The following is a 16,625-nucleotide window of genomic DNA, read 5'->3' as shown; positions in this document are numbered from 1 at the left end:
TAGTTTAATAGTTATCAGGTTTATCGTATATTTGATAGTCATATGTAAAAAACCAAACAAACAGACAAACAAACAAAATGTTTCCGATGTGAAAGTGCAGCACCAACCTGCTACATTTGACTGTGTTGACGAGGACTAATTTATGACTGTAGGACTATATTATGTATTAAAAAACATTACGGTCAAATCATTTAAATAATATGATTTTTTTTTATATAGAAATAATTTGTAACCCTAAAGAGTAATATTTATGTGAAGGTCAGTAAAACAAACAGCTGACCTGTTTATTTATCACAAACATGTTTATGATAAATTAATTTGACGAATACTCAGACACGTGTTTTTAAAAACAGTTCTTCCTTGTTCTAGCTTGGTTTTAGTGAAGCATGCTGTGCGCAAACTTAGGTAACTGCACTCACTGGCATCTGCCACATGAGGGCGCACTAATAACACAAACTAAAGGAGTCTCACGTGGAGACAAGGTAATAAACCATTTCCTAAAGAAACAGATGAAATGAACACAGGGTAAAAGAATAACTTTCATTACCTTAAACATCACAGAGCATCTTATAGTCTGCTATAAGTTTTCAAAACCAGATCACAGGCAATAAGAAGTAACCCTTGTGGCAAGGCTAATAAAAGTCTCTCCCGTTTTCTTGCTCATTTGCTGTGATTCTGTCTTTTCTGTTAAACTGCATCTATAAATAACTCACTTTGCTAAATTTCATACAATGGGATAAACCTGTAAAAATAATCCCAGTGAGCCAAAAGCTCAGGCTTCAGACTTGCTAAACAGTCACCTTACACATTACTGTTTACTTCATAACAGCCTGACATCATCTCAGTGGAGTAAGTAATTACAGTAAGGTGAAAACAGTTGAAATTAGGCTTTTATTTTAAAAACCTAGCATTGACTATTATTTTGGTCATCTCATAACATTAATGCATCTTCATAACATGCTTGAAGAGATATTTTGAAACTCATATGTCAAAACTTGGGAGCGATGTCACTCTTGAGTTAGCGAGTTCTTAAAAAGTAGGTTTTCTTTTGGTTCTCAGAAAGGTAGAGCGGTCCTGCGCAGTATCTTAGCTGTTCCTAGGACCGCGCTCTTCTGGACAGAGATCTCCGATGTTGTTCTTCTCAAGCTCTTCCCTGAGCCCTTGGTATTTCTCAAGTCTTTAACCTCAAAATGTTTTCCTGGTTAAACAACAGATAAATACATTCCTGCTGTTACAGAGCCATAATATGCATTCCTATTTAGGATTCTTCTTCCTTGTTGGAAGCACCATAATGTCCGTTCAGTGTCACCATAAACAGGAAGTTCACACAGTAAAAACTGAAACTTTCATTAATATTAATGTTGTAATAAATATCTGTGTGATGTTATTTACCTGTTGAATCAAAGCAACATAAGCCCAGTGAGGTTTTCTCTGTAGTTTATTGTTGCCTGCAGTCCGTCCACACAAACACACACATACCTGCATGTTTAACACATGGTCGTCTATTAAGCTGCTTTCACACATGCCCCACTGTGATCAGCTTTCCAGTACATCACCCGACAGAGACACATGTAAAAGCGCAAAAATGTGCAACACTATCAGATTGGACATTCATCTGTCTTTAACCTGCCATGTCCTGCACACATTATCCAGACTCCGCCCCTCACTGGAGCAACACAGAGTACTTCCTGTAATGAAAAGGCGTGTGAAGCGGATCATTTCCTGCTGTGAGCTAAATGCCTAATGTTCTTACACACACAAATATATCTACATGTTTAAAACATGTTCGTCTTTCACACACACAGAGTCCTGCTGGCTGCACTGGAGCCAGGCGTCAGAGGTCATTAGTACGTTTCCTTTAGTCCTTTATTAGTAAAGATCCAACATGAAGTCTTTGCCCAGTGGAAAAATTCATCCTTCTGGAGGTCAGAGGTCATGCAACGTCAGGCGGAGCTTAGGTCGTAGTGTAGTTACCATGGTGACACATATGTCTAACAGCCCAGACCACTCATGGACCCAATACGGTCCATCTTCATCCCAAAGCATCCTCTCCCTCCCATCATCGACTTGCGGCTCCACCTCCTCATCTTGGTCTGTTGCCGCAGGAAGTTGAGAAAGAACTGAGGGACTGCTTCAGTTCTGCTGTTCACTCGCTTTGCAAGGGTGTGGCTCACAGGCAGTACTGCAGAAGGAGTTGTGGAGGTGAGCTGTCCAGCTGATCCCTCTGTGATGTCATCAAAAGTGGGAGTGGCCAAGATGAGAGTTGAAAGACGAGAGCCAAACAGAGAGTGTAAAACCTGAAATACAGTCAGTAATCATCTGTGTGATTCACTGCCTTTTCTAGTGAATGTTGATAACTGTACCTCAAGTACACAGAGTAGTCAACTAATCAGATTACTCAGATTACACACTGGTCCCACATAACAGAACTTAGAGTAAGCCATATTATATATTGGTTAGTACTCTTGTAACGATGGGTCCATTAACCTTTGCCCCATATTTGAGTCTTTAAAACAAGTCTTTAAAACATCAAACAGATGACATTTTTTAAGTGTCACATTTATCTTCCTATTATGTGTCACTGATCGGTGGAGCACTGAAAAATCTTGCACAGACTCACTTATGCTGATGACACCATGCTGTTAATCTAAGATCATCTCTGACTATGAGATCTGTTTCATTGTATCTCTTTATTAAAGCTGACATAATCAATAAAAAGAGCAGAAACTATCGATGAAGACGATGAATGAAGATAATGAGGACAAAGATAATGATTAAAATAAAGGGTGTAAAAAGAGAATGAAGGTAATGATGAAAAGGAAGTTCTCCACTGACCTGTTTGTTGTCTCGTTGAGGTGACGGTTTTAACTCCGCAGCAACAGCGAGGAAGAGGAGGAAGATGAGGGAAATGAAAGGAGATGAAGCAGCAGCCATCTTTGTTTGTACAAAAAACATTTAGTTAAAAAAACACACCACCGTGACTGTTTTTAACCTATAAGCTTTAAGAAGAACATGAAATAGCTGAGTTACGTGTAGCTCTGACTGAAGGTTATTAAAGCCTACAGCGCCATCTATCGGTCAGAGGATTGCTGTGACTTGATAAAAGTGAATATTGTGGTGAAATAACCTGATCAGGAGATAAAAACTGATTGGGTCAAATTTTGTTGTGGTATTAAAAAAGAAGCAAAAATATATTTTTAACATAAATTTGAATTTATTTGTGCATCTTAACAAATTTGTAGCTTTATTCACGTTTGTACAATTCTGTTTTTTTACAATGTGGTCATGAATAGTTTTTTTAAATTGATTATTACAGTCTCAGATTACAGATGTAGATTAGAGTCTACCAAACTGAAGGTGTTTAGATTTTTATTATTGAATTCAATTCAATACAATAGAGTTAAAAAAACATTTTAAGTAAAAGAAGGCTAGAAAATTTAGACTTAAAATAAATTTTGATTTTTGTTATTTTATTATTAGATATGAATAAATCTTCATTGGGTTATGGGAGTTATTAAACTGGATTATTTAGTAAATTTCAATTTAGATTTTCTTTAATTTGATGAAATATTTTTGAAGTTTAAATGTCATTTTCTGATGTTTATGTATTAGTAAATTTGATGATTAGGACAATAAAGAAGCAGAACTTACTGACAAACAGTTTCTCAAAAATATTCCAACAAAAATCAAAGTCAAATAAAAGATTCTGCTGGTCGTCCGATCAATCCAACTGTTTTTCTCCAATCACAGTAATTGATTATCAGTCTCAGAACAAGTCGTATAAGCTTTTTTTTTTTCTTTTTTTAACTATCACTGGTGTCTGTCCTGTCTCATCTCAGGACCAGTCAGTATCTGTGTGCCGGCGGCGGGCTGACACTTTTATACGACTCGGCGCTATGATGTCACACATTCTTACTGCTGTCACCCCAGACAACGGGTTCACACACTCACAACGACGCACACACAGATGAATGTGGACTCAATGGATGCATGTGTTACAAAAAACACTCAAAAAAACAAAATAGATAAAAATATTCAATCGACAAAGTTTAATCATGAAGTTCTGGAGGAAGTTCAAGGAATCCTTGAAGAGGCTTCTTTGGTTTGAAATAGTTTCCTTTGGTGTTTTAAAAGCATCTTGAAGTCCTTGTGGTGTTTCAAAGACCATAGGAGTGTTCACAAGTTTCATGAGGGTCTCAGATTGTCCTCATTGTAGCTCCAGGGTCTTTCCTAGGTCAGTTTGAGGTGTCTTTACAACATTCAATGACTGAAAGGGTTGTGGGCCTCCAGATGTCATCTAGTGACCTGTAATAGAGCTAAAAATGTCTTGGCTTTGAAAACTTTCCAGGTGAGACAAACCCTCAAAACTACTCTCAAACATCTAGATGTTCTTGAAGAAGGCGAATTCTTCCATGAGTAATTAAGAACACAATAAATGGAAAGGAACAGGCTCATACAGTCCTGGAAATGGTTCAGGGTTCTTGAAAAGTTTCCAGGAGTCACAAATAGGTGCAAGTGGTATTTGAACATGTTGTAAAAGTCATGACAGGAGACAGAATGGGCCTCCTTCTACTGTAGTTTCAAGTGTCTATTGTTGTCATTGAGGAAGTTCCAGGAGCACTTTCAGAGTTTCTGGAAACAAATGTTGTTAAAGACGCGATTGCAGTAGGGTAAGTTGGAAATAGTTTATCTGATTTAGTCACTAAAGTACTAAAAGTATAGTAAAGAAGTATAGTCTTTGAAATGTTTCAGGGCTCTTGAAGATTCTGAAGGTAAAAAACAAAACAGAAAACTTTCTAGTTCAGGGGAGTCAAACATAATTTATTTTGTGAATTAACAAATAGTTTTTATAACTATAATTATATAATTAAAGGTCAGTCTGGACAATGACATACCAGAACTTTATTTTTCCAAACACATTTATTTCTAACAATTTAAGCTCAAAGAGTTGTACTGAGAAATTTCCTTCTTTACTCTGAAGAACTTCTAGGAGATTCTAAAGAGCTTTCAGAAGAGAAATGATCCTGCAGGAGGTTTAGGTATTCTTTGTAGGCTAGTTCCACATATACTTGACAAAATTCATTGAGTTAAATGGTTTATTGGTTCAAGGTTTCCAGGAAAAGTTTAGTAAGTTACTGAAGGTGTTGTAGATGTTCTTGAGAGAAAGCCAAAGGATGTGATTGTCCTTAAAGAAGGAGTTCTAGACTTTCTTGAGAACTAAAAGTCAGTAAAGATGTTCATGCAGACTAAAATATGTTCCACAAGTCAGCAACTTGTGGAACATTTTAAGGTACATCGAGATTCTCCAGCAGTTGAAAATAGAGAATCGAGCATGGGGAGAATCAAATAGATCCTGCACGGTCCTCAGGGTCCTTAAGGGAAAATTTGATTTCACTTCCAGGATTCTTCCAGATAGAATGAATGACTCAATCAGTCTTTCAGGGGCTTCCGGGATTCCTGGAATGACTTGGGTCTTTTAAGTGAGATACTTAAAATCTTCCAGGGGAATATGAAGATAATCCTGGAGTCCCAGATTAAGTTCCAGATGTTGAGTTGAATCCTAGAATATTCGGGAGCCGCCATTGTAACCGCACCCAAAAGAAAGGATAGCTTCGCCTTTCCCTCCGTCTCCTTGTGACCCCTGACCCCAGTCGTCCCGTCAGCTCGTAAAGCATCACCGTGGAGACTGAGTCGTGGTTTGCAACTATTTCCTGTGGAACGGGGCGGGGCCACAGAGGTTCACATGCTCCGAAGGATAGGTGTGTATGTATGGGTGTGTGTGTCTGTGTGTGTTTAATGACCCCCTGCTGTCTTTGTCCTCATCAGACAAAATCCCGCCCCCCATTCAACCTCACACGTCATCAGCCACGCATAACACACACACGCACACAAGGGCGGAATAACAGATCATCAATCACCTCATTAGAGAGGAAGATGGGTTATTATGTGTGTGTGTGTGTGTGTGTGTCAGCATGACAAGCAGGAAACAACAGCGCCTTTACTTCCAAAGAAGGCCAATCACAGGTCAGAGAGCAGCTTGTTCTTAATACAATAACACAATATTTACCTTTGTGTCACTTTCGGTGCATTTCAGCCCGACCAGTGCTGTAGGGCTGCAACACTGCACTGTAACACACACAGCTGCAGTTTTGCTGTTCTTACACAGCGATTGTAAAGTAACAAGTAATTATTTCTAAATGAGTTTTGATCGTTTTCAGAGTGAACTTCGGCACGGCTGCTGCTCATATCCAGGCAACAGGCTGCCTTCAGCCTAAACTCCTCCACCAATCAGCATTGACGTCACACCAGCGTGTGTGTGTGGACATGAATAGTGGACTCCAGTTGAGTGTGAGAAATCTGCCCTTCGTTCACAAGACTGAACACATAAATGTTTCACCTCTTTCTCACCACAGGATTTTATTTAAAGCTTATTTTCATATTAAAGATATTTATTGCTAAAACCTATTTAAAAACCTTCCAGAATAACCGGAAGCTATCAGCAGACCTAAGAGACCTAATCGTGGGCCAAAATAGGCCCTACAATGATGCTTGGAAGGGGAGGAAGAGGAAATGCAGACGGAGAGAGGTATTCTAATGAAGGCCGAAGACCCTAGAAAGCACCAAATGCTGCAGGAAAGAAAACTCATCTTTAAAGAAAGAAATTTCAAGGAGGAAACGAGTTGCTTTCCACCACTGGAGACTACCCTTAGAGAATAAGTGACACTGAACTGGCATAATGTCCTTTTAACTTTCATGATCAAAGCAGAGGCTGTTTGTAGCTGTGGGCAGAGCTGAGCCAAGTGCACTGAAAGAGTTCAAAGATTTTTAATGTTAAATGTTCAACTAGGAAGAAAAACACACTTTAGCTGCTCATAAATAAACAGGGATCCATACACTGGCATACAAACTGCTTTGAATCAGTTGGTTATTCTTCATTGTGAAGCGTAGGAGTTTATCTGATGTAGTAAAACAGTCGTGCCTCCTGTTACACTCGTCGCACACGTCTCATTTGCATCTTTTCTGACTGCTGCAGGAAGCTGAGAGGGAACCTGCAGCTCTGCAGCTCATCCACTTCCCCTTTAGATGCATTGCTCAATCCTTATGTACTTTCATGGTATAACAACACTGAATGTGCAGCCTAATGGCATGAAAACCAGCCCCTTATCAAACACTCAAAACTTATCTGTAGAGATCACGCAAGCTAAGATATTCACTGATGCTTATATGGCTAACTATTTTGACAAACAAGGGTTTTAAATGTTTGTCTTAATCTTATAGATAAGACCGAGAAACGTTTTCTTTTCAAATCCTCTTTTAGTTTGTAGCACAATAAAAATCACGTGTAACAAGACAGAACTTTAATTCATTACAAACATTATGTAGGAATATTATTTCTAAATAACTGGACACGGATAATGACATGATATAATATACTACACTATTTCTAACCAGGAAGCTTAGTCTCATGTTTTAGGCTGAACGCGAAAGGTAGATATGAAACCTAAGAGGTCAGCTCATGTGTGACATATTTGAATGGCCCTACATCAGTCCCCGTGTCGTCAGGAAGAAACTCTGTAGCATTATCAACTTAACCTTTCGGGTTGATCAGAGCTTGCAGGAGGTGTCAAATTACACTTTATTTATAAAGTACTTCATGTTGATAACACTCGTTTTATTTTTAAACCACTGTAGTTGTCTAGTTATAAAGCATTTGTCAGTTTGACATCACCAAGTAGTCTTTGAAGACCTTGTTGGATGATAGCCCCATCTTCAAATTGTCAAAATGATCATACAGACCAGAGGAAAAAAAAACCCAAAACACTCAGACAGGAAGTAGATTCACAGATGTTGATTCCTAAACGAGTTCTTCAGCCTTTTGGATCCATTTGTGTCAGATCTCATTAAACAGATGCTGATCACCTAGCCAAGCCCAGAGACTGTCTGGTCCATGTTGGTCACTATGAGAACGCCTCACGGCTGGAATCAGCTTTGATAAAACCCATTACTGACTGCTGTGTTATCCAGGCTGCCTTTTTACTGATGCAGTTCAGATAATTGTTGGGTGGCTAAAAATGCTGATATACATTAACCAAATAGAAATGTCAATGGGAGGGAGAAAACTAAAGAACCCAGCCAACAAGGGGACATGAACCCAGAACCTTTGTCCAACCAAAAGTTTATTTTGTTTGTTGGTGTTTGGCTTGATAACTTCCATTTGATTTGTAGGAGTTACAGAAACACATTTGAAGCACACCTGAGGATTTTGAGGTGGAAAGCTGAAGGAAAACTTCAGAATATCAGTCTTTCCTATTAGGAAGCGATTAGTTGTTCACGTCAAGCAGAAGCTTGTTCTGAATGAGTTTTGTTCACCATTGCTGGTGAGGATCTGTACATGCATGATGCATTGAGGAGCTCAGCTCTTTAAGAAGTTTGAATGTAAAAAGACTATAAGCAGCCTAAATGAATTAAACTCGGAGATGTTTCCTTTTCACTCTTTAATGTTTGTCTTTTGTATAGAAAACATCATTAATGGAATTACATCTAGAGAGACAGTCAAGCCCACTATGACCTCTAACCCCTCACCCCCAGTGGAAAGGGGCAAGAGCCTTCTGGGGTCATCAGGTGTCAGTCAGTTGCCACAGCGACAGGAAGGCAGCATGGTGCTTTAGTTGATCTTTGGGTGGCGGAAGTCTTTGCCAGCGAACTTGGCCTTGCCTCCAAGCTCCTCCTCAATCCTGCAAGTCAGAGGTCATGATTAGCTGTGCTTTGTTTTTCTTAAACGTCTACTAGCCTGAGAATGACAAAAATCCTAAAGTTCTTACCTCATCAGCTGGTTGTATTTGGCCAGACGTTCTGACCTGCAGGGGGCACCGGTTTTAATCTGAAAGAAACAGTAGAATGAGATCAGCACTGGAGTTGTAGTGACCCAGTTTCCTACCCAGCACATTTAATCAGAAATAGGACCAGACAGTTCAATAGTGGTTTCCCTGCTTTTATGCAACCACTTATTTAAAAAAGGCACAAGTCACATTTATTCTTCTGCCTGCAACTGACCAGTGATTTTCCCACAAGACTCAAAACTTTGGGTCTTATAAGTACTGATGCACTTTAATTTTCATTTTGAGTCAGACCTCTGTAGATAATCAGTGTTCATATCAGTCCTTGATTATCAAGGCATTTTGCACACACCCAGCAGTTAAGATTCAAGTGATTTTCTTACAATTTTGCTTCAAAATGATCTTAAATCTTTCATTCAAGCTCAAATACATGAAGCAGTAGATTGACCAGCCATGTGTGAGCAGTCTGGCTTTTTCAAATGACTTTAAGGGGCATTTTTTGTTTTTAATGAACAAAAACTTCAATTATTCTTTGTGAACACATTAATCTCACTGAGACTGTCTGATGAAGTTTAAATACCTGTCCAGTGCAAAGTCCAACCACCAGGTCAGCGATGAAGGTGTCTTCAGTCTCTCCGGAGCGATGGCTAACCATCACACCCCAGCCGCTGCTCTGAGCCAGCTTACATCTGACAGGCAGATACATTTAATTAACTTTACGCAGAAAATGTTAATGTGGACTAAAACGACTGATTGGTGTCTTACGCCTGGATGGACTCGGTGACAGAGCCAATCTGGTTGACTTTCAGCAGCAGACAGTTGCAGGCCTTCTTGTCCACTGCCTGCTGGATCCTCTTTGGGTTGGTGACAGTCAAGTCGTCGCCTACGATCTGATTAGAGCAGAAAAACCGACGTGTTACTATAGTAACACTATATTCCCGTTACTGAAGGTTTTCCTTGAGTTCTTCCAGGAAGAACCAGCTTGTATACTTGAGATTCCACAAGGCTAACAAACGTCTAGGGATGCCAATGATTGTGGCAAAGAGGAAAAAAAAGAAGAAGAAATCGAATGACAGTGAGGTTGTGTCACATGTCTGCATGCCTGTGTGCACCTCACCTGGATGTCTACAGAAGAAGTGAATTTAGCCCACTGCTCCCAGTCATCCTGGTCAAATGGGTCCTCAATGGACTGGACTGGAGAAAGAGAGACACTGAGGAGAAAGTTTCCACAGTAGAAATGCCACAGACACCCAACAGGCTCAATGATGCTACGGTGCTTAACAGTTACATGAATTCAATTGGAAATGTGCACACTGCACAAATCTTTGTGGTTCTCCAAATTATCAGTTGAACATCACACATTTTTAAATGGAAAAAAGAAATTTAGAACCTCTCTAGAGAGATTTTAGAGCATTTTTCCTGCAATGAACAAGAAGGCAGCCTGACCACTTCCTGAACTCAAAAGGCTTATTTCACTCCCTCAAGAGCTCAAGTGAACTAAACCAAGTAAACATTTTGAATACTTCTGATCCAAGTATTCAAAAAGGAATTTGAGTTTCATACTTGGCAGCCTTGTTTGAAATTTAAATGCTTTAAGAGACCAATATATTCCATTCCAAAGACATTCGGTTAAACCACAGACTCAAAGCTACAGAATTAGTTTTGTTTCCTAGGTTTGTGAAAGACATTTGAAGACCATAAATCAAAGTCAAATCTCAAGCTCAATTTGACACATCAGTGCAACATTGGTTTAGTTGTCCAAATTCACTGCAGTTTCTCAAAGGTCATGGCTAAACACATCTTGTCTACATTCAGGATGCGAACAGATCATCACTGTATGTTCTGAAGTCATTCAGTGGTCATAGCAGCAGCTCTAGTCAATCTTACCAGGGTAGTTCTTGATAAAGCTGCGGTAGAGGTCACCCAGCTTTTCACCAGAAATGTGTCTAGAGGGGTCATCGGGGGACTTGAAGTCCAGGTCGTACTTTCCATTGCGGAAGAACTCTGAGGCGGCCACGTCCATGCCAATGATGATTTTGTCAGGGTAACCGGCCTTCTCGATGGCACTCTTCAACAGCTCCAGAGCTGTGAACACAAACTCTCATTGTTAGAAGTCATAATAACTTCAACCTTGAGTTGTGCCAAATGTGTATTATTAGTTTTCTAGTAATCAGCTCAACCACTGGTTAATTTAACTGTCTGACTAACTGAAGCAGCAGCAATACACACAAGTCTGCTTTAAATTCTATTGCATTAGCAGTCACATCAGTCCCAAGATAAACTACATAACGTCACTGCGTGGTCACGTGCAGCTCTCACCCTCATTATTCTCCAGGATGTTTGGAGCGAAGCCTCCCTCATCTCCCACGTTGGTGGCATCTTTTCCATATTTAGCTTTGATGACATTCTTCAGGTTGTGGTAGACCTGAAAACAAAGTATTTAAACAGTTAGACATCGGTTTTACCGTTCATAGCAGAAACATTGCAAGAGGGCAGGGTTTAACCTCAGCTCCAATCCTCATGGCCTCATGGAAGTTGGAGGCTCCAACTGGCAGGATCATGAACTCCTGCATGGCCAGTTTGTTTCCAGCATGGCTACCACCATTAATCACATTAAAGGCCTGCAGAAAGAGAAAGATTCTAAAAATACCATCCATATGCAAACTACCCAAACATAAGTTACAAAACACCTCTGGAGCTTAAATGAAACCACTGAATTGAAAATAAAAATCTGGTGCACAATAAAAATTGTCCAGAGGCTCACTACAAATTTCCCATAGGCTTGCACGTTAATAGCAAACTAAATAAAAAAATTAAATAAAAATATAAGTAAAGTTGAGTCAAGAAGTTTGGGTCTTTAAAGCCAGTTTTCCACTTCACTTAAGCACAAGCCCCTCCCACTCACAGGCACAGGTAGGATGACATCTTTGTGACCAGCAAGGTCAGCAATGTGGCGGTAGAGGGGAACTCCTTTCTCTGCTGCTCCAGCTTTACAGACAGCCAGCGACACACCCAGGATGGCATTGGCACCAAACTTGGCTGCAAACAAAGAATCAGACATCCTTGCTTCAAAACAATCTGCATACAGTTGCACAGTACGGCCAAACTACCAGGTAAAGAGGGTCAAGAAATCCTCCAAGTTGTTTGAACTCATCTGTGTTTCCCCAAAAGTTAAGTATAAATATAACATTTGAATACATTCAGTACATGAATGAAGCATGAAGAGTGTTAAACCACGACTCGAGGGATGTCAATTGACTTTCCTTTACACGATTTGAGGGTTTCTCAAATATAATTGTGGGTTGAAATATTCTTCTTGCTAGTGAAGAGCTGATTTTAACCTGCCACTAGAAAGGTTAAACAGATTGTTGAGTCCATGGACTCAGGTTGAAGTTATTACAGTCATTTATTAAAGTCCCATCCTTCAGTACACAAACTTGGCAGACACAACTTTAAGTGCAGTGGAATTTCTTAATTTCCTCATGCCCAGCAAGTTAACATGAATGGTGATCCTCAGAGTCCATACCAGGTGTTCACCTGAATCAGTTACAATGTCAGAGGATCACAAATCTTAATGAAATATTAAGAAATCTGTCAGATGGCACATTTATTTCAGGCTATATAGACGGGTGCACCAGTATACCTGTATAAATGCCAAAGAAAGCAGTGCTTCCAGCTTTGTTTTCACTCTTTTTCTACAATTCACTTCAGCAGTTCATTTCCTGTTAAATATTTTGTTTACCCAGTTCTTATAACCTAATATTGTTTGGACTGGTTTTAAAAGAATTTGCCATTTTACGTCGCCACCCTTTTATGTAAAAACATGGAAGAAACAAATCTTAAATTCAACTACTTTTATGAGGCGAGTTTCTAAGTCTTACATTTGTTTTCAGTGCCATCCAACTCCAGCATGAACTTGTCGATCTTCTCCTGCTCGACGACGCTGAGTTTCTGTACAGATGGGATGAAGTACCATTAGCCTGCAGTGAATCCCTGCAGTAGTTAAAGTGTATTAGCATCAAGCTAACATCAGCAATCCAACTTAACGGATACCTTCTCAATCAGCTTGGGGGCAATCTCCTTGTTGACATGCTCCACAGCCTTGACGGTACCTGCAGGGAAACACAGGTGTTAGCAGCTACGCTAAAAGTAGCATTAATGCTATCCCCAGCCCCACACACTTGACTCCTCCCACCTTTGCCCAGGTAGCGGCTCTTGTCTCCGTCACGAAGCTCCAGAGCCTCATGGACTCCGGTTGAAGCGCCGCTGGGAACAGCAGCCCTGAACAGACCTGAGGTGAAGTTTGACCGTCAGGTTACTGAACTCGCTGCAAACAGGAAGTGCGTCATGGTCAAAGTGACAGCTGCTCACCTTTGGCTGTCCACAGGTCCACCTCCACTGTGGGGTTTCCCCTGGAGTCCAGAATCTCACGAGCGTGGATCTTGGTGATAGACATCCTGACTGAAGGGGGAAGAGAACCAGGTGATTAGTTCAAATACAAAGAATCTTTTATAGAAGTGTCATCCGCACTGGGTCAAACATTTGTTTCATCTGAAATTTGACATGTTACTAAAAAAAAAAAAAAAAAAATCCCCGTGAAGAGGTCAGATTGAGTGAGAGACCTGCTGCAGAAATCCTGTTTAATGCCATGATGCCTCCATGATGACCTTTCTTATCAGACTCCACCCACACAACCAATCACAGCCCTGCACTCCTGACTGACAGCTACAGGGCTCAACAGAAGAATGGGAGAGACCATTCTGCAGGCACGAGGGGGGTATCATAGTCTGGCTGGGTTATTTATACCAACACCAGCCGTGTGGGAGCCTTTGACCTTTTCCCCTGACCTTTCTGCAGAGGTCATGACTTCCTCCCTGCTGTTCTTGAGTTACACAGACTCTTATTAATGCTTGTGACATTTGAAGAGGCATTTCTGACTGAGCTGATATTAGCCTCCACCGTGCATGACCCACTTCACCTCACAGCTGAAGGACTGGGCTTTATCTGGTTGCTAGGTCTCATACAGCAAGCTCTTCTGATTCTGTGCACACTGAGAAAAGCTGCTGTAGTAAAAGTGTTCTGGTCCAACTGTGTGAGCAGGTTCAGAGCGTCCGTCACATCTGCTGCGTGTTATGTAAGAGTGTGTCTGGGCAGATGCCATTTGAACAGCTGAGCTCTTACAGTACACTCCAAACCCCTGATGGCTTTTACAAACACTGTACACCTGCTTAGAGTTGAACTTGGCTGCAGATGAGTGTGGGTCAGCCAGCCTCTTTCAGATCTGCTTTCAGAATGAATAAACTGACTATAACAGCGGCAGTCTGACAAAGTCTGTTAAACACGAGGCACAGCAGCTCCAACCAAATTCTGAAGTCGCTGATCCTTCGAAGAATTAAAGTGTTTTTCCTGTACACAGGTTGGGTACATCTGAGCACCTAGATGTTGTTTTGATCCTATGTCAAGTCCAAACAGATGAGTCACTGAAGTCTTTAAACTTTTAGGGGAAATCTGTTAAAACCCCGTTTTGTTATCATGAGCTACCGTTAAACGTCTCAGGCAGATGGAACGAGGCCTGTTCATGCTGTGTGTGCTGAAAACTGAGCGAATTAAAGCTGACTGAGGACACTTAAATGCACACCATCTTCACATGTTTCTTTAAAAGGCATCACAATAACGCTGACCACTAAAAACAGTTTTTAGGTAGCTTTGTTCATCAGGACTTTCAGCCGTGAAACCCGAGACACTCACCTCTGCAGCTTCTGGCCTTAACAGCATACAAGAGGCTTTAACTGACTCTCACAATGCAAAGCCAATCATACTATTAAAGTCCATCTTTTTAAGGATTTCTTATTCCTTCATAGACTCTCTCCTCACAAACCCCAGTTTAACACCTGACAGGGTCACTCAGAGGTTTTGACCTGCTCAGAAGAAGAGTGAGTAGGCTTGGACAAACCCATTTAATGGTTTTGTAAGTGGAGTTTAAGTCACTCAAGCATAAGTATGTTTATCGGTTTATGGTTAGAAATAAGATGAGAAAGGCACCTTCATTGGTTTTTACTACATGCAGGCCCAGCAAGTGGCCAACATGCTTTCTGGAGTCAGCTGTGAATACATTCAAGTCTAGTGAGTAACAGAACAGCTCACATGAGATCAAGCATGTGGCACCACGGGTCTGTGAGCTGCTCCTGCTCACTGTTGGTCAGCCGTGGAGAAGCATGAGTTTTAACATACAGACTGGGTCACCAGTATGTAATATCTCAAACATCAGACCACTGAAGGACGATGGGGAGGGGGCTTTACATCGATAATTAGCACAATAGCTTTAAGTCCATGACCGCTCACATTAGTTATATTTACAATGATGCATTCAGGGGGACAGACTAGTCCACACATGGCTGCTTTGATACAGAAACATCATTTTGAAGGATTAGTGCCCCCCTTAAACCACACCCCTGTCTCCCAGACCCCTGAGGGGAGGCTATGCCTCATTTTAAGGTGCAGAGTGGCCATTTAGACACCCAGCAGGTCACGTTTAAACCACCTGTGATCATTAGCTTTGAGTGAAGTCTGCTGCTAGACCACGTGGGACGAATAAAAACATTTTTTATTGGCTGAATGAGCCTTAGCAGCCTAGCAGCGGGGCAGGTTTAGGGACACTTTGTTTCAGCCTGCTAAACAAACAAGAAATGAACCAATAACACAATAAAATGTCTCCAAGTGTAAAAGTTATCACACAGAAAGCCGAGCGTTACACTACAGATGAATCAAAGTCACTCAGCAAGTAGAAAGTCAACAGAACAGAAGTCTTTTCAAAATGTAATAAAACCTTTTCCTTTAAGGTGAAAAGTCAGATTCAGGAAGTGTTGCTTGGAGTTTATATAACCTGCTTAAATGTGTGCAGATCTGAGCTCAGGAGGACTTTTAAATGCTAAAGAGTCACATTTAAAGCTCCCTGTGAGCACATGGAGGGTGTCCGTCCGTCCACGGACTTTGAGCCTCTCACGTCTGTCTGTCAGCTCTGTGACCTTCAGCCCACTCAAAGTCAAACCTTTCAAACTTTGTTCCCCTTCCTGCCATAAACAGGAACAAAATAAGTCTCCAGAACAGGAACTTATTTAAGTTAGCACCTCAGGAGAACTTCTGCAAACTGAGCTTTCAGAGTAAAAGTCTAAAACGCATGCCACCAAACCAGAAGCAGTCTGAGCCGGACACAAACAGGAAGTTACTTAAAAGAGCTCCAAGCAGAGCCCTCAGCTGTCTGCCGTCCCAGCTTACCTGTTCAGAGGCAGTGAGCACGAAGAGGGGGCCGTCTGTCTGACTGTCCGACTGACGTGGAAAGTGTCTGTCTGTCCCCCAGCAGGGTTTTTATAGCCTCTCCCTGCAGCTGCAGCAGAAGGAGGAGGAGGAGGAAGGAGGGAGTGTGTGCATGTGACAGGACGGAGGCAAACAGAAAAACCTCCCGGCTGTAGTTAATCATCAGATCCTCACTGCTGTTTGCCGTCTCCAAACATAATTATAAGAGCCTTAATCTGAGGCTGTGTAAGTTTGGACTGCAGTCCTAGCGTAACATGCTCAGATATGTAAATACTTCCTGAACACACACATTTCTAGTGCTTCCCAAAGAGTCAAAAGGAAAATCACCAGCAGCGTAACACAATCCAGGAAGTCTTTAAACTCGGGTACAATGAATGTTTCTGTCCGTCAGTTGCTCTGAAATAAGAGCTTAAAGACTTCAGGAGACATGGATGCACTGGACCAACAGTGTGATATAATCTTTATTTAACCCAA

At 41.0% G+C, this 16,625-nt stretch overlaps 2 protein-coding genes across 3 annotated transcripts; both read right to left on the bottom strand.

Annotated features, from left to right (window-relative positions):
- Window positions 1-1,991: 1,991 nt before the first annotated feature.
- Window positions 1,992-2,934, bottom strand: LOC146634907 (C-type natriuretic peptide 2-like). 2 transcript variants are annotated; one of them, XM_085343597.1, is made up of 3 exons: window positions 2,836-2,934; window positions 2,171-2,297; window positions 1,992-2,131 (listed from the first exon to the last, which is right to left on the bottom strand). In XM_085343597.1, exons 1-3 carry the CDS (start codon window positions 2,932-2,934, stop codon window positions 1,992-1,994), a joined length of 366 nt encoding a protein of 121 aa, XP_085199723.1. The 2 variants fall into 2 exon arrangements, with proteins under 2 accessions (XP_085199723.1, XP_085199714.1); XM_085343588.1 differs by having other exon boundaries at window positions 1,992-2,297.
- Window positions 2,935-8,480: 5,546 nt separating this feature from the next.
- On the bottom strand, window positions 8,481-16,195 carry eno3 (enolase 3, (beta, muscle)). Its single transcript, XM_085342861.1, has 14 exons — window positions 16,113-16,195; window positions 13,209-13,298; window positions 13,033-13,128; window positions 12,891-12,949; window positions 12,719-12,788; window positions 11,743-11,876; window positions 11,342-11,458; window positions 11,157-11,262; window positions 10,725-10,922; window positions 9,955-10,031; window positions 9,603-9,727; window positions 9,418-9,526; window positions 8,823-8,881; window positions 8,481-8,735 (listed from the first exon to the last, which is right to left on the bottom strand). The coding sequence occupies exons 2-14, from the start codon at window positions 13,291-13,293 to the stop codon at window positions 8,666-8,668; spliced, it is 1,305 nt and encodes a 434-aa protein (XP_085198987.1). The 5' UTR covers window positions 13,294-13,298; window positions 16,113-16,195; the 3' UTR covers window positions 8,481-8,665.
- Between the last annotated feature and the right edge of the window lie 430 nt (window positions 16,196-16,625).

The sequence above is a fragment of the Diplotaxodon limnothrissa genome, linkage group LG3 (assembly GCF_057381915.1).
Source record: "Diplotaxodon limnothrissa isolate DT_005_m linkage group LG3, D_limnothrissa_male_GT1.1, whole genome shotgun sequence".
NCBI classification, from domain to species: domain Eukaryota; kingdom Metazoa; phylum Chordata; class Actinopteri; order Cichliformes; family Cichlidae; genus Diplotaxodon; species Diplotaxodon limnothrissa.
The sequence above is the reverse complement of the archived record's forward strand: the minus strand, read 5'-3'. Positions and strand labels throughout refer to the sequence as shown.